At 50.7% G+C, this 13268-nt stretch overlaps 3 protein-coding genes across 3 annotated transcripts; 1 reads left to right on the top strand and 2 right to left on the bottom strand.

The window, feature by feature from the left end:
* Window positions 1-1720: 1720 nt before the first annotated feature.
* Window positions 1721-5061, top strand: TGME49_238100 (transmembrane protein). The gene is made up of 4 exons (XM_002366461.1): window positions 1721-2377; window positions 2642-2859; window positions 3711-3815; window positions 4438-5061. Exons 1-4 carry the CDS (start codon window positions 2122-2124, stop codon window positions 4579-4581), a joined length of 723 nt encoding a protein of 240 aa, XP_002366502.1. The 5' UTR covers window positions 1721-2121; the 3' UTR covers window positions 4582-5061.
* A 3901-nt stretch (window positions 5062-8962) lies between these two features.
* TGME49_238080 (hypothetical protein) lies at window positions 8963-12221 on the bottom strand. The gene is made up of 3 exons (XM_018780519.1): window positions 10802-12221; window positions 10026-10608; window positions 8963-9724 (listed from the first exon to the last, which is right to left on the bottom strand). The coding sequence occupies exons 1-3, from the start codon at window positions 11336-11338 to the stop codon at window positions 9549-9551; spliced, it is 1296 nt and encodes a 431-aa protein (XP_018637698.1). The 5' UTR covers window positions 11339-12221; the 3' UTR covers window positions 8963-9548.
* A 253-nt stretch (window positions 12222-12474) lies between these two features.
* TGME49_238077 (hypothetical protein) lies at window positions 12475-13251 on the bottom strand (the record flags this gene model as incomplete). Its single annotated transcript, XM_018780518.1, has 2 exons — window positions 12475-12736; window positions 13145-13251. The coding sequence occupies 2 exons, from the start codon at window positions 13249-13251 to the stop codon at window positions 12475-12477; spliced, it is 369 nt and encodes a 122-aa protein (XP_018637699.1).
* Between the last annotated feature and the right edge of the window lie 17 nt (window positions 13252-13268).

Here is a 13268-nt window from a genome sequence, read left to right as displayed (position 1 = left end):
TGCCAACGGGACACTTTCTACGTCCGGCTGAACGGCGGAGATGTGCTTGTCAAATGCACGCATCCAGTGGGCTTCTGAGTTCCTCCAATACAAAGAGTCCAGGAATCTACGGAATTCCTCGTGAAAAATTCTCTCGAGTTTCTCTGGTATAGGAATTCATTGCACTCAGTTAGGACTGCTTCTGCACTTTCACCTTAAAGCTATACAGTTTACGGATAATCTATGCAAATCCGTAATGCTCTGAGACGCGATAGTAGGCCACGAGCGTTCCAGGACGCACCATTCAGGAAAGTGTATCGAAAGTGACACCAGCCAATAGCGACAGAATGTCACTGTGAAGCAGCAGACATTTTCACTCCAAACCCTTCGCCTGTGCGAACGGCCAAAGAGACATAAAAAAACGATAGGCTTACTATCTCCACCAAACCTCTTGGATTCTGCTGACAGGAGGCGCACAGTTCCGTTTCGACGGCGACTCAGCTGAATTGATGTACGCCTTAGTGTGCATACATAGTGAAACCCTGCTGAAGAGAGTTCTGTGCGTGTGTGCGAGGCACGAATCATGCTTTTCTGGAAGTTTCTTTTGCGTTTGTTGCTCTGCCACCGACATTTCTCCAGTCTGTCATTTCAAGAAGACATCTTAAAAGCCGCAACCTTCCTCTATAGATTTGTTGACTGACGTACGTATCACCCATTTCTGATTTTATCCGTCGACAACGATGTAGTAGGACGCACTTGACTACGAGTCACACGCAAGCGAAAGAAATGCCGTCTTATCAAGATTCAGCGAAATGGTGGAGTCGGATGCTTCGTCCGGCGGCTTCCACCTAAAAGACTTTCTGTTGAACACTGGTACGGCTGGAGTATATTCAAATCGTTCGAGCTGTCTGCTTCTCGACGACTGCTGACGGCACTGTAATGTATTTGGGTCCACGACTGTGCTAGCCTGAAATGGCCCACGGCATTTGAACGGCGCTGGCTTCTGCCACGTCCAAACCCCCGAGAATCCACGTTCAGTCTAACAAGAGTCCTTGTATTCGACACTTGGCGTCTACAAAGTGACACAGATCGACTGCTACAAAGTACGAACAGATGAAGACACCCGGACTTCGCTGCGGTGTCTACATCACTTGGCAAGCCTCTCATTCAAAGCGCCAGGAAAATCCTGCAATGCGCGCTGCTGCAGTGAGTCATCAGAGCCTTTTCTCGCGCGTAGAAAGTGAAAACGACCGTGCATTTCGTAAGTGTGCCTTGCCATCGATCGATCCAGACGTTCCCGTGCAAAAATCCGTACCTCCGCAACGATACACTTTGAAGGCTTATCTTTGGCTTGCGGCATTGGTCTTGATTCTGTCCGGATTCGAGCCACAACTCTGGTTTACCGGGTTCAACAGCCCTCCCGAAAGTGCGCACTGAATAGTGCTGCACATCACAGAGACACGACAGTTTGCCACACACAGGTTCCCGAATTTCCAGCCGTTAATCCCCCGTAGTTGGCCCGCAAAAACCTGGAGTGCCTCCAGTATCAGAAACTGCTCGAGGATCGAGGACACGCGAAAAGTGCAGAATAAAACAAGTGACGACTCACTGGGCTGGTGGAAACCGGTCTTGTGGTGTACAGACACCCGAGAGAGTCAGCGGCGCATGCGCGGCCGCCTGGCTCGCATGCGCACGTGTCAGCCTTCTTCCTGGGGGACCCGCGAGAGAAGTTGTATGATGCCTGAATTCGCGATTGCAACGGCGAAAAAGAAATCGCAAGTTTTCCGCAACGGAGATCGCCCTGCTTTTTGCGGGGTCGAAAAACTGTAGACTGACCGCCAGTCCTTCAGCACATCTGCACATCTCGGTGCGCGTTCCCGTCGTATCCCAAGGCTACAAAGACACACGTGGCCGGCACTTTCGGTGTCCTGCGCCGTGTGTTCTTCCTCCTTGACTTTTTCTCTCGAATTCCCAAACTCTGATTTGTCTATCTTCTTGGAAACTGTTTCTTTGTCTTTCTGTCTCGTTTCTGTCTCCGCGCGTCGCCGGCGCGTGCCCCGTACATCGCGATCAAGGTGTACGGGCGATTCAAAAAGCCTTTCTGGGTCGTTTTTTCTGTTCTCTATCTGTTTTCTCGACAAGATGGCGCTGCCACGGTCGACGCGGACGCCTCGCGGCTCCACTGCGTGCAGACTTGCGTTTTTCGTCGCGTTTTTCTGGGCGAGTTTCGCGGGAGTGCCGACCCTGACAGGCGACCGCAACGCGTCCGTCCTGCCCCAGCCGCTGGGCGCTTCTGCCGCGTACTTTTACGTCCAAGAATCTCAGGACAAATGCTTCGTGGAAAGCGTCCCTGTCGGAGTGGCTCTCACTGTCACCTACAAGAACCCAGAAAACCCCGGTTCGTCTCGCGTTTTATCTAGGAAAAAAGACATGGGCCGCACACCAAAAATCTTCCGAATGCTTCTCTTCCTCTCCTGTCTCTTCCCCCGGTCTGTCTGTCCCTTCTCTTCACTGTTTCTCTTTCCGCTCTTTCCTCTGTTTTCGCTCTTCGTCCTTGCTTTTCCTTCTCTTCGCTCTTCACTTCCTCAGCCTCTGTCTCGCTCCACCCTCTCGCTTCCTTCACTTCCTCTCTCCGGTCTCCTCCATCTCTCGTTGTTTTCAGGCGTCACTTGCAGCATCATTTTCAAGGATCCTTCCGGACGCTCTGTGTACAGCAAAGAGGTTCTCCCGACGGAGCCTCAGGGGAAAATCTCGCACATGACGGCGACGGCGGGAGAGTACAAAGTCTGCATTTCTTGCGCCTCTTCCAAATGGTTCAACACTCAGCTGCTCAAGTGGTCCATCTCCATCGAACTCGGAGACACAGAAATCAACCTCGATGTAAGACAAAGAAAACCCCCACACCCGCATGAAAATGCACATTTATATCTGCAAAATGATATATATATATATATATATCTACCTACGTACAGACATATTTACATACATACATGTATATGAGTATATCCCTCGACGAAAAAGAAGAAACGCACCACGTTCACATGAACATCTCTGTATATTTGTGTCAACCATATGACATATGCATAGATGTTTATTTGCATGTGCATGCATTCATGTGTTGCACAGATACACATGCACGCATGTGCCATGATACATGCATATGTGTATTGGCATTCCTGTATGCTTCAGTACGTAAATATATATATATATATATATATGAGCAGATGAGCATAAATATCTGTATTTTTGTGGGGAAGGATACGAGCATCGAGCAGGGAAAAACGAGAGATCCTGGGTGCAAACAATTCGATTTAAAGACAGCCTGAGAGCGGCACAAGTCGAACCTCATCGGCACCAAAATGCCCTTGTAGCCTGAACAGACACAGTCGCCCAGGATCCTTCCATACATATACACATAATATGTCTTTATTTCCATATATATGCAAGTATATATAAGTATATGGAAATCGTTGTTTACTTCGTTCTCTGTTTACATATGTATCTGTATGCATATATATATATATATATATACGTGCACTATATATATTTTTGGACGAACGAAAATAGGCTTTTTTTGAGACTCGACCGACACTCAACGCGGCCGAACGATCTTTTCGTTTTGGAGGCGTGGAATTTCCAGAAAATACGAGATTTTTTTTCGCTCAGCGTACGCGTTGGTGTTTCTCTTTTCTCCGTCATTTCCGTTCGTTTTTTTCATTTTCCTCTTCCAGGAACTCGCGAAGAAAGATCAAGTCGATTCTTTGCAGCTGAAACTGCAAGCCATTGCCAAGCGCCTCGAGGCCATGCAAGCTGAAAACGAGTACGAACGCGTGCAGGTGAGAAAACTCATCGAAATCTTTCTTTGCTGTGTCGCCGAAATGTCAGTTAATCCTGCGCATCTTTTACGCAGAAATATCCAGATTCTTGCATTTCCAATGACTTTTTTTCTATATTTGTGAGCTTACATGGATAATATATATATATATATATATGTTTAAGTGCCTGTTCCCTCTATATGTTTGCATATATATATATATACATATATATATATATAGATATATAGATATATTTATGTGTGTGCATGTGTGCTTTTGTGGAGACTCTTTGTCAGTTGCGTGTCGTCTCCTCTCTCCTCCCTGGTTCAGTCCTGCAGAGGGTCAATGTCGCCGTTTGCATGTGAAGAGATGCGCATGCGTGGTAGCCTTAATTGTAGCATTTTTTAGCAAGGAGGAAGCGATGTTGAGGAAGATGCACCGTTCAGGCATGTTGACACTCGAGCCCCCTTGGCTCTGGGCCTTTTCTTCTTTTTTTCGTTTGACGCTCATTTATGTCTGATGGATGCATGCCGTATTGCATGTTGATACGAACTTTTCGCGGCGTTTCTGCGGTCGTGCGTCTCTGCGCCTTCTGCACTGGGTGAAGCACTGCTTTGCGACTTGCTCTTCGTTCTGCGTTCAGGAGGAGCGCTTCCAGAGAACTCACGAATCCATCAACAGCCGCGTCCTGTGGTTTTCAGTCCTCCAGTTGCTGCTTCTCTGCGCGACCACCCTGGTCTCTGTCTTCTACCTCATTCGCTACTTCCACTCGCAGAAGATCATCTGAAGCTGTAAAACTTTTTCTTTCTCGAGAAGCATGTCCTCTCTCTGCTTCAACGGAGAAGCGTCCTCGAAGAACGGCGAGAAGTCTTTGGCTCAGTGGACGTCGCAGACTCTTCGATTGGACGCGTAGGAGAACTTGAAAAAAGAACTCGAGAGAAAGAACTCTCGAGAGGAAATCGCCATCCAAAGGCTTCTCTCTGCTTCTTCCTCTCTTCCTTCTCCGTCACCTTGTTTTCTCAACTCGCACATCCCTACATATGCATGCGTCCGTGTGTGCGTTGTGTGCATATGGAGACGTATTTGTTTTTTAAGCTTGAGTGCATGCGTCCCCACGGGTCTTTTGTTGTGGACTCTCTGCCCGTCGAGGACGCTTTTCTCTGTGATTCAGCTTCTTTTCTGTCGAAAACGTTCTTTCTCTGGGGGAGTTCCGCGTGCATGCAAGGACTCTTGAACCAACAGCCGCGCTGGAAAGAGATTCTTCTCGACTTTCTCTCCACATGGAGCGGAGCGCTGCCGTACATCTCCCGACAAGCACTGTGGATCCGAGTGAAGGCAGAGAAACTCGTGACTCTTCTCCGCAGTCGAGGGCGGGGGGCGGAACTACGGCCTTCGTCAGAAGCGCTCAAGCCGACAACGCAGGGGAGAGGCTAGAGATGAAAGTGAAGAGGGGGAAAAGAGAGAAAGCAGAGAGGCGAGAGGAGACCGAAGTCGATCAAGTGAAGAGCATAAAAAAAGCTACCACACACCCTCTCCTCCCTGACGCACTGTGCACAGAGACCGTTGAGAAGCAGAGGGAGCGAGTTCGAGCAAGGCAGTTTCAGGAGAAGAGTATTGTGTGGATCTTCGTCTATTTTTTCAGAGGATCTCGTGGAAGTTCGCGCTTGCCATCAGGTCGGCAGACTGGAAGCGAGAAAACACGAAAATCCCCCACTCAGTTGCTGCCTGGAGTTGTCAGACTTTCTTCTTCTCCCGTCTCTGTGGTCCTCCTTCCTGTGTCTGGGCATGAGAAGGAAGAGTTGGACGCTTCTGAGAGCTCTTCCGTTCCACACAAGCTCTGTGTCTTGCAGCTCGCACCGCAGCATTTTCAGGAGCAGGCAGGAGACTGTTAGAGAATGTGTGCACGTTGCATGCAGCTCGTATATTCCTGTCGGTTTCTCACAGAAAAATGCGCCCGGGAGACTACTCTGTCTCGCACTTTTAACCTGAACGTCCTGAAAGACGTCCTCCCCTCTCTAGCTCGACATATCTCTCTACGTTTCTCTACCCCCATGCATATGCCGACGCGATGGAGGAGACGCCCATGTCCGCCAGTCTCGGCAACAGCGCAGACAACTTGCTGAAAACTTTTGAATCGCATCCATGAAACCTCAGAGAGGCGTCGCTTTTTCTCAGTCCTTCTGTGCGACGAAAGCGCGCGAACAGATAAAACTTCAACGCTGTCGCTTTTCTCAGTGCACTACACACAGCCTCACTTGCTTCTGCCAACGAGGTGCCTCCTTCTTCTCCTTCGTCAATTCCATCCCCCTTCACCCTCTCATTTTCTGCTTCCTTTCGCGCTTGCCCATATCCTCTGTTCTCAATTCTCAACTCCCTCCTCTCCAGTGCACCCGCCCTCCAGCGTTGCTTCTCTACGCACCCTCCAGCGCTGCTTCTGTACGCGTGCGCTGCATGCGCGCGTTGCGGTTTCTCCGAATATAAGCCGAATGGCCCTTTGGCCTCGCGCCAGGGAGAGGGCTTACCAGGCGCTGCCGCGAACGCATCGCGCGGACTGTGGGGTCCGCATGCAGATTCTTTTTCCGCAGTCTCTCCCCGTCGGCTGCCGCGAAATGGGGGTCGAGAACAGGGAATCGAGAGAAACTTCGCCGGGAGACGAGCGTTCAGTCTTCAAAAACCTGAAGACTGCAACACATAATATACTTCTATTGCGGTGAAGATGATTCGCGCCCTCTCGGCAACCCCGGCGGAGTCATTTGACTCTTTTTTTCTCCGATTTCGTCCGCGAAACTTCGGAAAAAAAGAGTCTTCTCCATGACCGATCTCGGGCCAGATAGCTGAGCCGCAAATTCGTAAACGAAGTGTTGCAGTCGAGAGAAACAAATAGCTCTTTCTTCACGGGTGATGTTGTGACTGTTTACGCACTGAAAGGTACACAGATAAATGGCTGGAGATGCGAAGAGAAGATTCGGGAGGGGGGGGTGCTGGCAAGGAAATGGCGCGCGTCTTTCAAGAGTTATGGGGAGAGTCTTTTGTTTAGGTACGCAAATTTCTGTACAACTCGTGATAGCTAATAGACTGAGCTGTGAAAATTGCGCGTTGAGAAGGCGTAGACCCGATGTCTCCCGTGTTTCCTCTAACATCACGGTCTTTCATTATATTCATCTGTACGCTCTCCGCACTCGTTGAGTCAGAGGAAATCTCTCCTCTTCGAGTTTGTGATTTTTTCTGAATTTAAGAGTGCCACAGCAACGCAAGTGAACTTGGATCGTAGCTGGCGTGATGCAGACTACTCTGGTCTGTTCCACTAATCTGCTCCGATTTATACGACGCTTGCACACCGTCGAATGAGGGATAATGTTATGCTTTGAGATGTCCATATGTTTGAGGCGGTGAATCACGAAACACTCGAACGTCCACTTTGTCAGTCCGCCGTCGATCCAAGGATAGAGCGCTTTATCTCCATGACGCTTGTCGACTCATTTTCTTGTGTGCAGCTCTGCTTTTCACGCTTATAGGGTGCGATTTGCTCTCGAAAACGTTTTGACAGTCCAGCACGAAGCTCCTGCGCCATTGCCTTTGCGATTTTCGAATCTCAAACAGTGCGTGCGGATACCCAACCGTGCGAGAAGCAGTTTTACCCTTGTCTTTCCTGGCCGGTGTTGTGGGGTCGACGACCTTCCTCTCGCGCATTCGGTTGTAGAAACCAAGGGCACAATCACTTCGTTGCTTTTATTTTCCTTACACCAGATGCAGAAAAACCAGGAAGCCTTGTCGTGAGAGCACAGGGAGAAAGGCGCTGTCGTCAGTGGGGGTGCGTCGCAGCTTCGGGGGGGGGGGAGAGTCGCTGTGTTTCGGTGAATGTCCAGGAATAAGAAAGAGGAAAGTTGCTTTTCGGCCTCTTGATAATCCGGAATCTTCAGCACTTGCTTGATTTGTCTTGGCAAGCCTACACACTTCCAGGACAATTTCACTGGTGCCAGAGAAAGACGTTGAAATCTAGCAGTATTCTCCTCGTCTCGAGATGCCCAGACGCGGAGGAGGAGAACCGACGCACACTGCGAAAGGCTCGAATTGCCGAAAAGAATAAAATTACTAGGTGAAGCTGCTTTGAAGATGAAACACAAAAAAGTCTCGAGCAAGTTCGAAGGAAAGAGAAACGGAAGAGCCTGAGAGGGGGAGGTATCTGAGGAAGGGTCTCTGACAAAGTAGTCACACACATATGCATATATATATATATATATCTATTTGTATATATAAATTCATATATGAGTGTATGCATGCACTTGCCAATATCAGTTCGATACGTAGCAGGAAAGAGAACTAGAGGAGAGGCTACTCCTTTTACATACAAGAGCAAAGTGACATTTTCTCTTCCCTTAGAGGAGCCTCTTCTGGGAGCCGCTCTTTGGCCTGCCATCCTGTTGGAACGCTTCCTGAACGACTGAAAAGCGAGTTGCCTCTCTGGTCTGAGACACCGTCTGCCTGAGAGAGAAGGTCGAAACGAAAGAAAACTGCCTTTCACGTATCCTCTTTCAAAGAACGTTCTCTTTTGTTTTTGAAACACTCGAGACAGGGGCCGCCACTCGAACTGCAGAAAAGGCGACGAGACGCAGCCGCCTTCCCGCGCAAGCTGAGAGTCTGCTAATCTGCGTCGTCGTTCCGAGAGGAAAACGACCAAATTGCCTTTGCCAAGCCCCCCATTTTTAGGAATTCGCGGAATGGCAGTGCAGACGAGGCTCCGTGGAGACTCACAAATTCTCTATCGCGGTCGTCGACGTTCGCGACTTGCTCCCTGCAGCGCTTCCCTCACCTATGAAAGCGTACCTTCATATCCTTCCCTTGCATCACTTCTTTTCGTGAACATCTACAGATTACCATACACAGATACCTATGTCCGTACCCGCACACAAGACAAATATATATATATATATATATATATATATATATATGCAGAACTTGTACATGTATCATGCAGAGATACATACATGCATGTCTATCTACATGTGTGTGTGTCTATGTATAATATATCTCGTGTGGAGATGTGTTTGTGTGCGTTTCTTTGAGGTGCAAATGACTGTTCATAAACTTGTTGCTGAAAGTGAGAAAGGACGTTTGTTTTTCTTTCTTTTTCGATGTTCGCTACCTTCGAAACCGGCGAATTAAGGTCGGACGCACGAACTGCTTTGCTGAATTTATCTGGATCTCGGAGCGATACTGGTTGAAAGGAAGGAAGCCCCCTCGATGGAAAAAAAGAGTTTTTCTACCAAGAAGTTGACGTCCCGGTCCACGTGAGAAACAGAAGAAACCTGTTCTTCGCACTGCTCTGATCCCAGAGCGCGGAACCGGCTGTGTGTACAGCCACAGAGGAAGTTGCAGCGAAAGCGAAGCAAAACTTTTCAAAGACTCTTTGAACGCTCACAGCTCTGCGGCCGTTGCAAATTCCTACTTTCGCTCCTCTTCTGAAGAACGTTGCGCTGCCTCGACTGAAAATGCGGCTTCTGTGCACTGCGGTACACCACTGCGACCAACTCCAAACAGACGGTGGTTAACATGGATTACAGCGACTACTCGCAGATTCTCTTCTCCTCTTGCTCCTCTTTCTTTTTCTCTTTCCTCTTCTCTTTCCTCTTCTCTTTCTTTTCCTTCTCGTCCTCGTCTTCCCGTTTCCTCCCTCCGTTCAGCCTCTCTGATTTCTCTTCCTGTTTCCGTCGAGAGCAGGCCCCCAGGGACCAGCGCAGCTTCCTCTCGGTTTCTCTAGTTCTCGTCGCCCTGCACGATGTCCATGACTTGGTCGCAGACGCCTTGGAACGTCGCGTCGTTCAGAAACATCGCCAGACTCGCCGACTGGTCCGATGACGAAGCCACAGCGGCGAAGGCCTCCCGCAGCCGCGCGTTGTTCTCAAAGACTTCGCGCAGCTTCGCGTTGGAGCCTGAAAAAGGACAGTTCGAGGAAGACAAGCAAATGGGCGAGAACAGTGGGGGAACCCACGAGGGAACAGAAGAGAAGAGGAAACGCGAGTGGAAGCGAAAGTTTGAGAGAAGGAAACAAGAGAAGAAAAAACGAGAAAGACGTGAGGAAACGCGCAGAAAAGGAAATGTAAAAGGAGACGACACACAGAAATCGAACAACGGCCAATAGAGAAGAATTGTCTTTCTGGCAGCCGAGAACGAGAAGGCAAAGAGGGAAGAAAAAAGAGAACAAGCCGCTTCCTCGTGCTCCGTCCGACGTACGGAGTGCTTCTTTCTGCTGTACAGACAGCTCGTCGTTCTCTTCAAGGTCTTCTTCTTGTTCTTCCTCGCCTTCTTCGAATCGGTTCAGCGCCCTTTCTTCTCCTGATAACTCGTGCTCTTCTCCTTCTCCGAAACGCCGCGACATCTCATTCCCTTCCATGTCGTCTTCTTCTCGTCTTCTCTGGCATTTCACCTTCGCCGCGAGTCCTTCCTCTTCTTCCTCGCCTTCTTCAGGCTCTTCGTCCGAACAGTCTTCCTCTCTCCGTCTCCGCTTCTTCTCTCGAGTCCCTGCGCCAAGTGTACATACACCGGGCCGGTCTTCGCCGGCCTCTCTGTCGGTCTCTCCGCGCTCTGCGCCGTCCTCCATGTCTTCGTCTTCTCCGTTGAGACACTCGGACGGCGTTCGGTCCATCCCTGCCGCCTCTCTGTGTTCCGTTTTTTCTCCCGCTTGTTCCAGGATTGGTCCGCCGTCGCAAGACCGCTTTTTATGCTCTTGGTAGCATGCCGCAGAGCAAAAGAGAGAGCGGCAACAGGGCAGCTTGTATTTGACGTCTTCTCCTCGAACTCCACACACGACACACACCTGCAGACAGAAGAGCAGAAGCCGAAGAGTAGTCTGTCCGTAGCTACCTCCCCTCTGCGTGGAGCGCCTGCCTTTCTCCCTCTTGCGGCGCGCGCGCGCGTCGTTCTCGTCTTCTCGCCCGCTCTTCTCTCCCCTTTCCCTCGCACCTCGAACATCTCCTGTTCTTCGTGACATACGATCGCTCTGCTCTCACCTTTTCTTCTCCCCGCTCTCCCTGGCGCCGGTGCTGCAGCCTCTCGTCTCGGCCTCGTCCTCGCCAGACACCTGAAAATCTGCCGGAGCGTCTGACGCGGCCTCCCCTGTGTGTGGGTCTGCTTCTCGCGTCTCCAGTCGGTGCCTCGCTCCAGGAAGAAGACGAGAACGAAGCAGCAGACGGAGAAGCAGCAGACGGAGAAGCAGCAGATGGAGAACCAGCAGATGGAGACACAGCGGACGAGAACGAAGCAGCAGACGGAGAAGCAACAGACGGAGAAGCACCAGACGGAGACGCATCAGACGGAGAAGCGGCACCCGAAGATGCGGAAGAGGAAGAGAGGTTTGAAAAAAGTCGCTCTGGACCATGCGAACCTGCGCGGAAGAAGGTGGAACGCGACAGGTGAGAGGAGAAACGGGTGCGGGGATCGAGGCGAGCCGAGCGGTGGTGAGGAGGCAGATGGTCTTCGAGCTGCCCGCTCGAGGGAACCTGGCGCTGCGACGAAGAAGGAGCGTCGCCCGGAGAAGACCGCTCCATCTTGAAAAAGAGAAAAAAGACACAAAGAACAGAAGGGAGACGGGGACGGAAAACAAAAGGAGACGACGCGCATGAACCGAAGACAAGGGAGAAAGAGAAGCATAAAACGACGGGAAAAAGGTGACAAGGCAATGAAGTCGCTTAGCTCTGTCTTTCGCATGAACAGAGTCGGCTGGTCGAATAGAAAGACCTCCGACAGGAGTTTAACGTATCCAGAGAGGGAGAACAGATCTCTCTCCTTCGTCTCGGCCCGTCATCTCCTCTCTCCCTTCTTTGCCTTTTTTAATTTCTTGCGGTCTGGGAGTTCATGCGCTGAGTTATGCGGCTCCGTCCTTTCTGTGTCGGACGTTCTTCTTCGTTTAATGCACGCAGAAAATCTTCTCTGCGAACGAACTTTGTGGTCTCCCGCATGCGTTTGAAAAGGAGAGACTCGCCGATAATCGACGCCACTGGAAGGCGACAGAGCGAAAGAGAACCAACAGCAGACGGAAACGAAGAGAGAAGGAAACGAAGAGAGAAGGAAACAGCGGAGGAAGTCGGACGAAAGAGCCCAGGCAGGCGACTCCTGGGAAGCCCGCGTTTGTGAGGTGTACATACACTCCAGGGGACTTCAGACGGTCGAGGAAACGGACTTTCCGGAGGAGTGCGAGCCTCCTGTTTCTCTGTGTCTGAAAATCTTCGAACCGGCGCGCTCAAAGAGCAGGTTTCGCGGTTGACAGAGGAGGAAAAAGGCGAGAAGAAGGGAGAAGAACGCGGCGGGAAGGAAGCGTCGCCGAACCGGAGCTGACTGAGAAGGGAGCAGAAGTCCGCCGCAGCACCGGGAGACGAGGAAAACGACCAAGCGAGACACCAGTCTCGCGAAAACAGGGGTAATGGGAGAAAGAAGAGGGGAAGAAAAAAGTAAAAAGAAAGGGGACATCTTTTCGCGAAAAAGGAAACTCTTTCCTCTGTCGCAACGCTCTGCGCAAAGGAGCCCTCTTTCGCGTGTGTGCAGCGTTCCGCTGACAAGCGTCGTCGCCGCTGTTTCCTCCTCTCAGCTTGCATCTCTGGAGAAATCTCTTTCTTCTCGTCCACATTTTTCACAGCGAAGAGAAAGCGCGAGGGAAGGTCTTCTCGATGGATGCGAGACAGCCAGCTCACTGTCTCAGGCGACATCTGTCTGTCCGTCTCTCCGCGAATTCGCGCTCTTGGCGGCCTCGGCCACTGCGCCGTCCCGTGCGACGACTTGTCTTCGTTCCGAGAACCGCCTCTTGTCCACTTTCTTTGGCGGAAGCGCGAAAATGCAGAGAATAGCGCAGAAGAAACTCGCGGGTGTGCAGGTGCGCCTGCGCAAACCGCGTTCCGAGAGGGTACGGACAGCCCAACTTCGAGCCGCGAGGAAACACTGGTGCCTCTTCCCTGTCCACATCAACAAGGCAACTGACAAAGACATCTCCAGTCTTGCTTCCGTATAAAGATGTCTATCAATATAGTTATGTGTATATAAGCAATACGAATACATATAAGGATTATTTTAAATGCATATAGGCATGTAGGCTGTTTCTCGCTTTGACGCTTGCGAGAGGACAGAACGGGAGTCTTCGCACTAGACTCATCTGACACCCTTCTTTTCTGCCTTCGTGCTCCTTCTCTCGTCTTCTCGCCGACCTCTCCGGGACCGAGAGCTGGACGCGTCTGACTTAACCGATAATATGAAGAGAATGGACAACACAGAACTGTCTCCTGCAACCTCCTGATCGAGTCGTTTCCCCTCTTCTTCCACGATGTCGACGTCGGCGGCTCGACAGCGGACGGTGAACGACTCACCCTTGCCGACCCCCGTTCGAGAACGAAGACCTCTTTCCTTTTGTGCTCGGCCTTGTTCTCGCTCTCCTTCTTCTGGTCCTTCTCGTTCTCTTCCTTCCTCTCTTCATGGTAGTGTTGCTTCTTC

This window comes from Toxoplasma gondii, chromosome VI (assembly GCF_000006565.2).
Source record: "Toxoplasma gondii ME49 chromosome VI, whole genome shotgun sequence".
Taxonomy (NCBI): Eukaryota; Apicomplexa; class Conoidasida; order Eucoccidiorida; family Sarcocystidae; genus Toxoplasma; species Toxoplasma gondii.
This window is presented reverse-complemented; position numbering and strand designations above follow the sequence as displayed.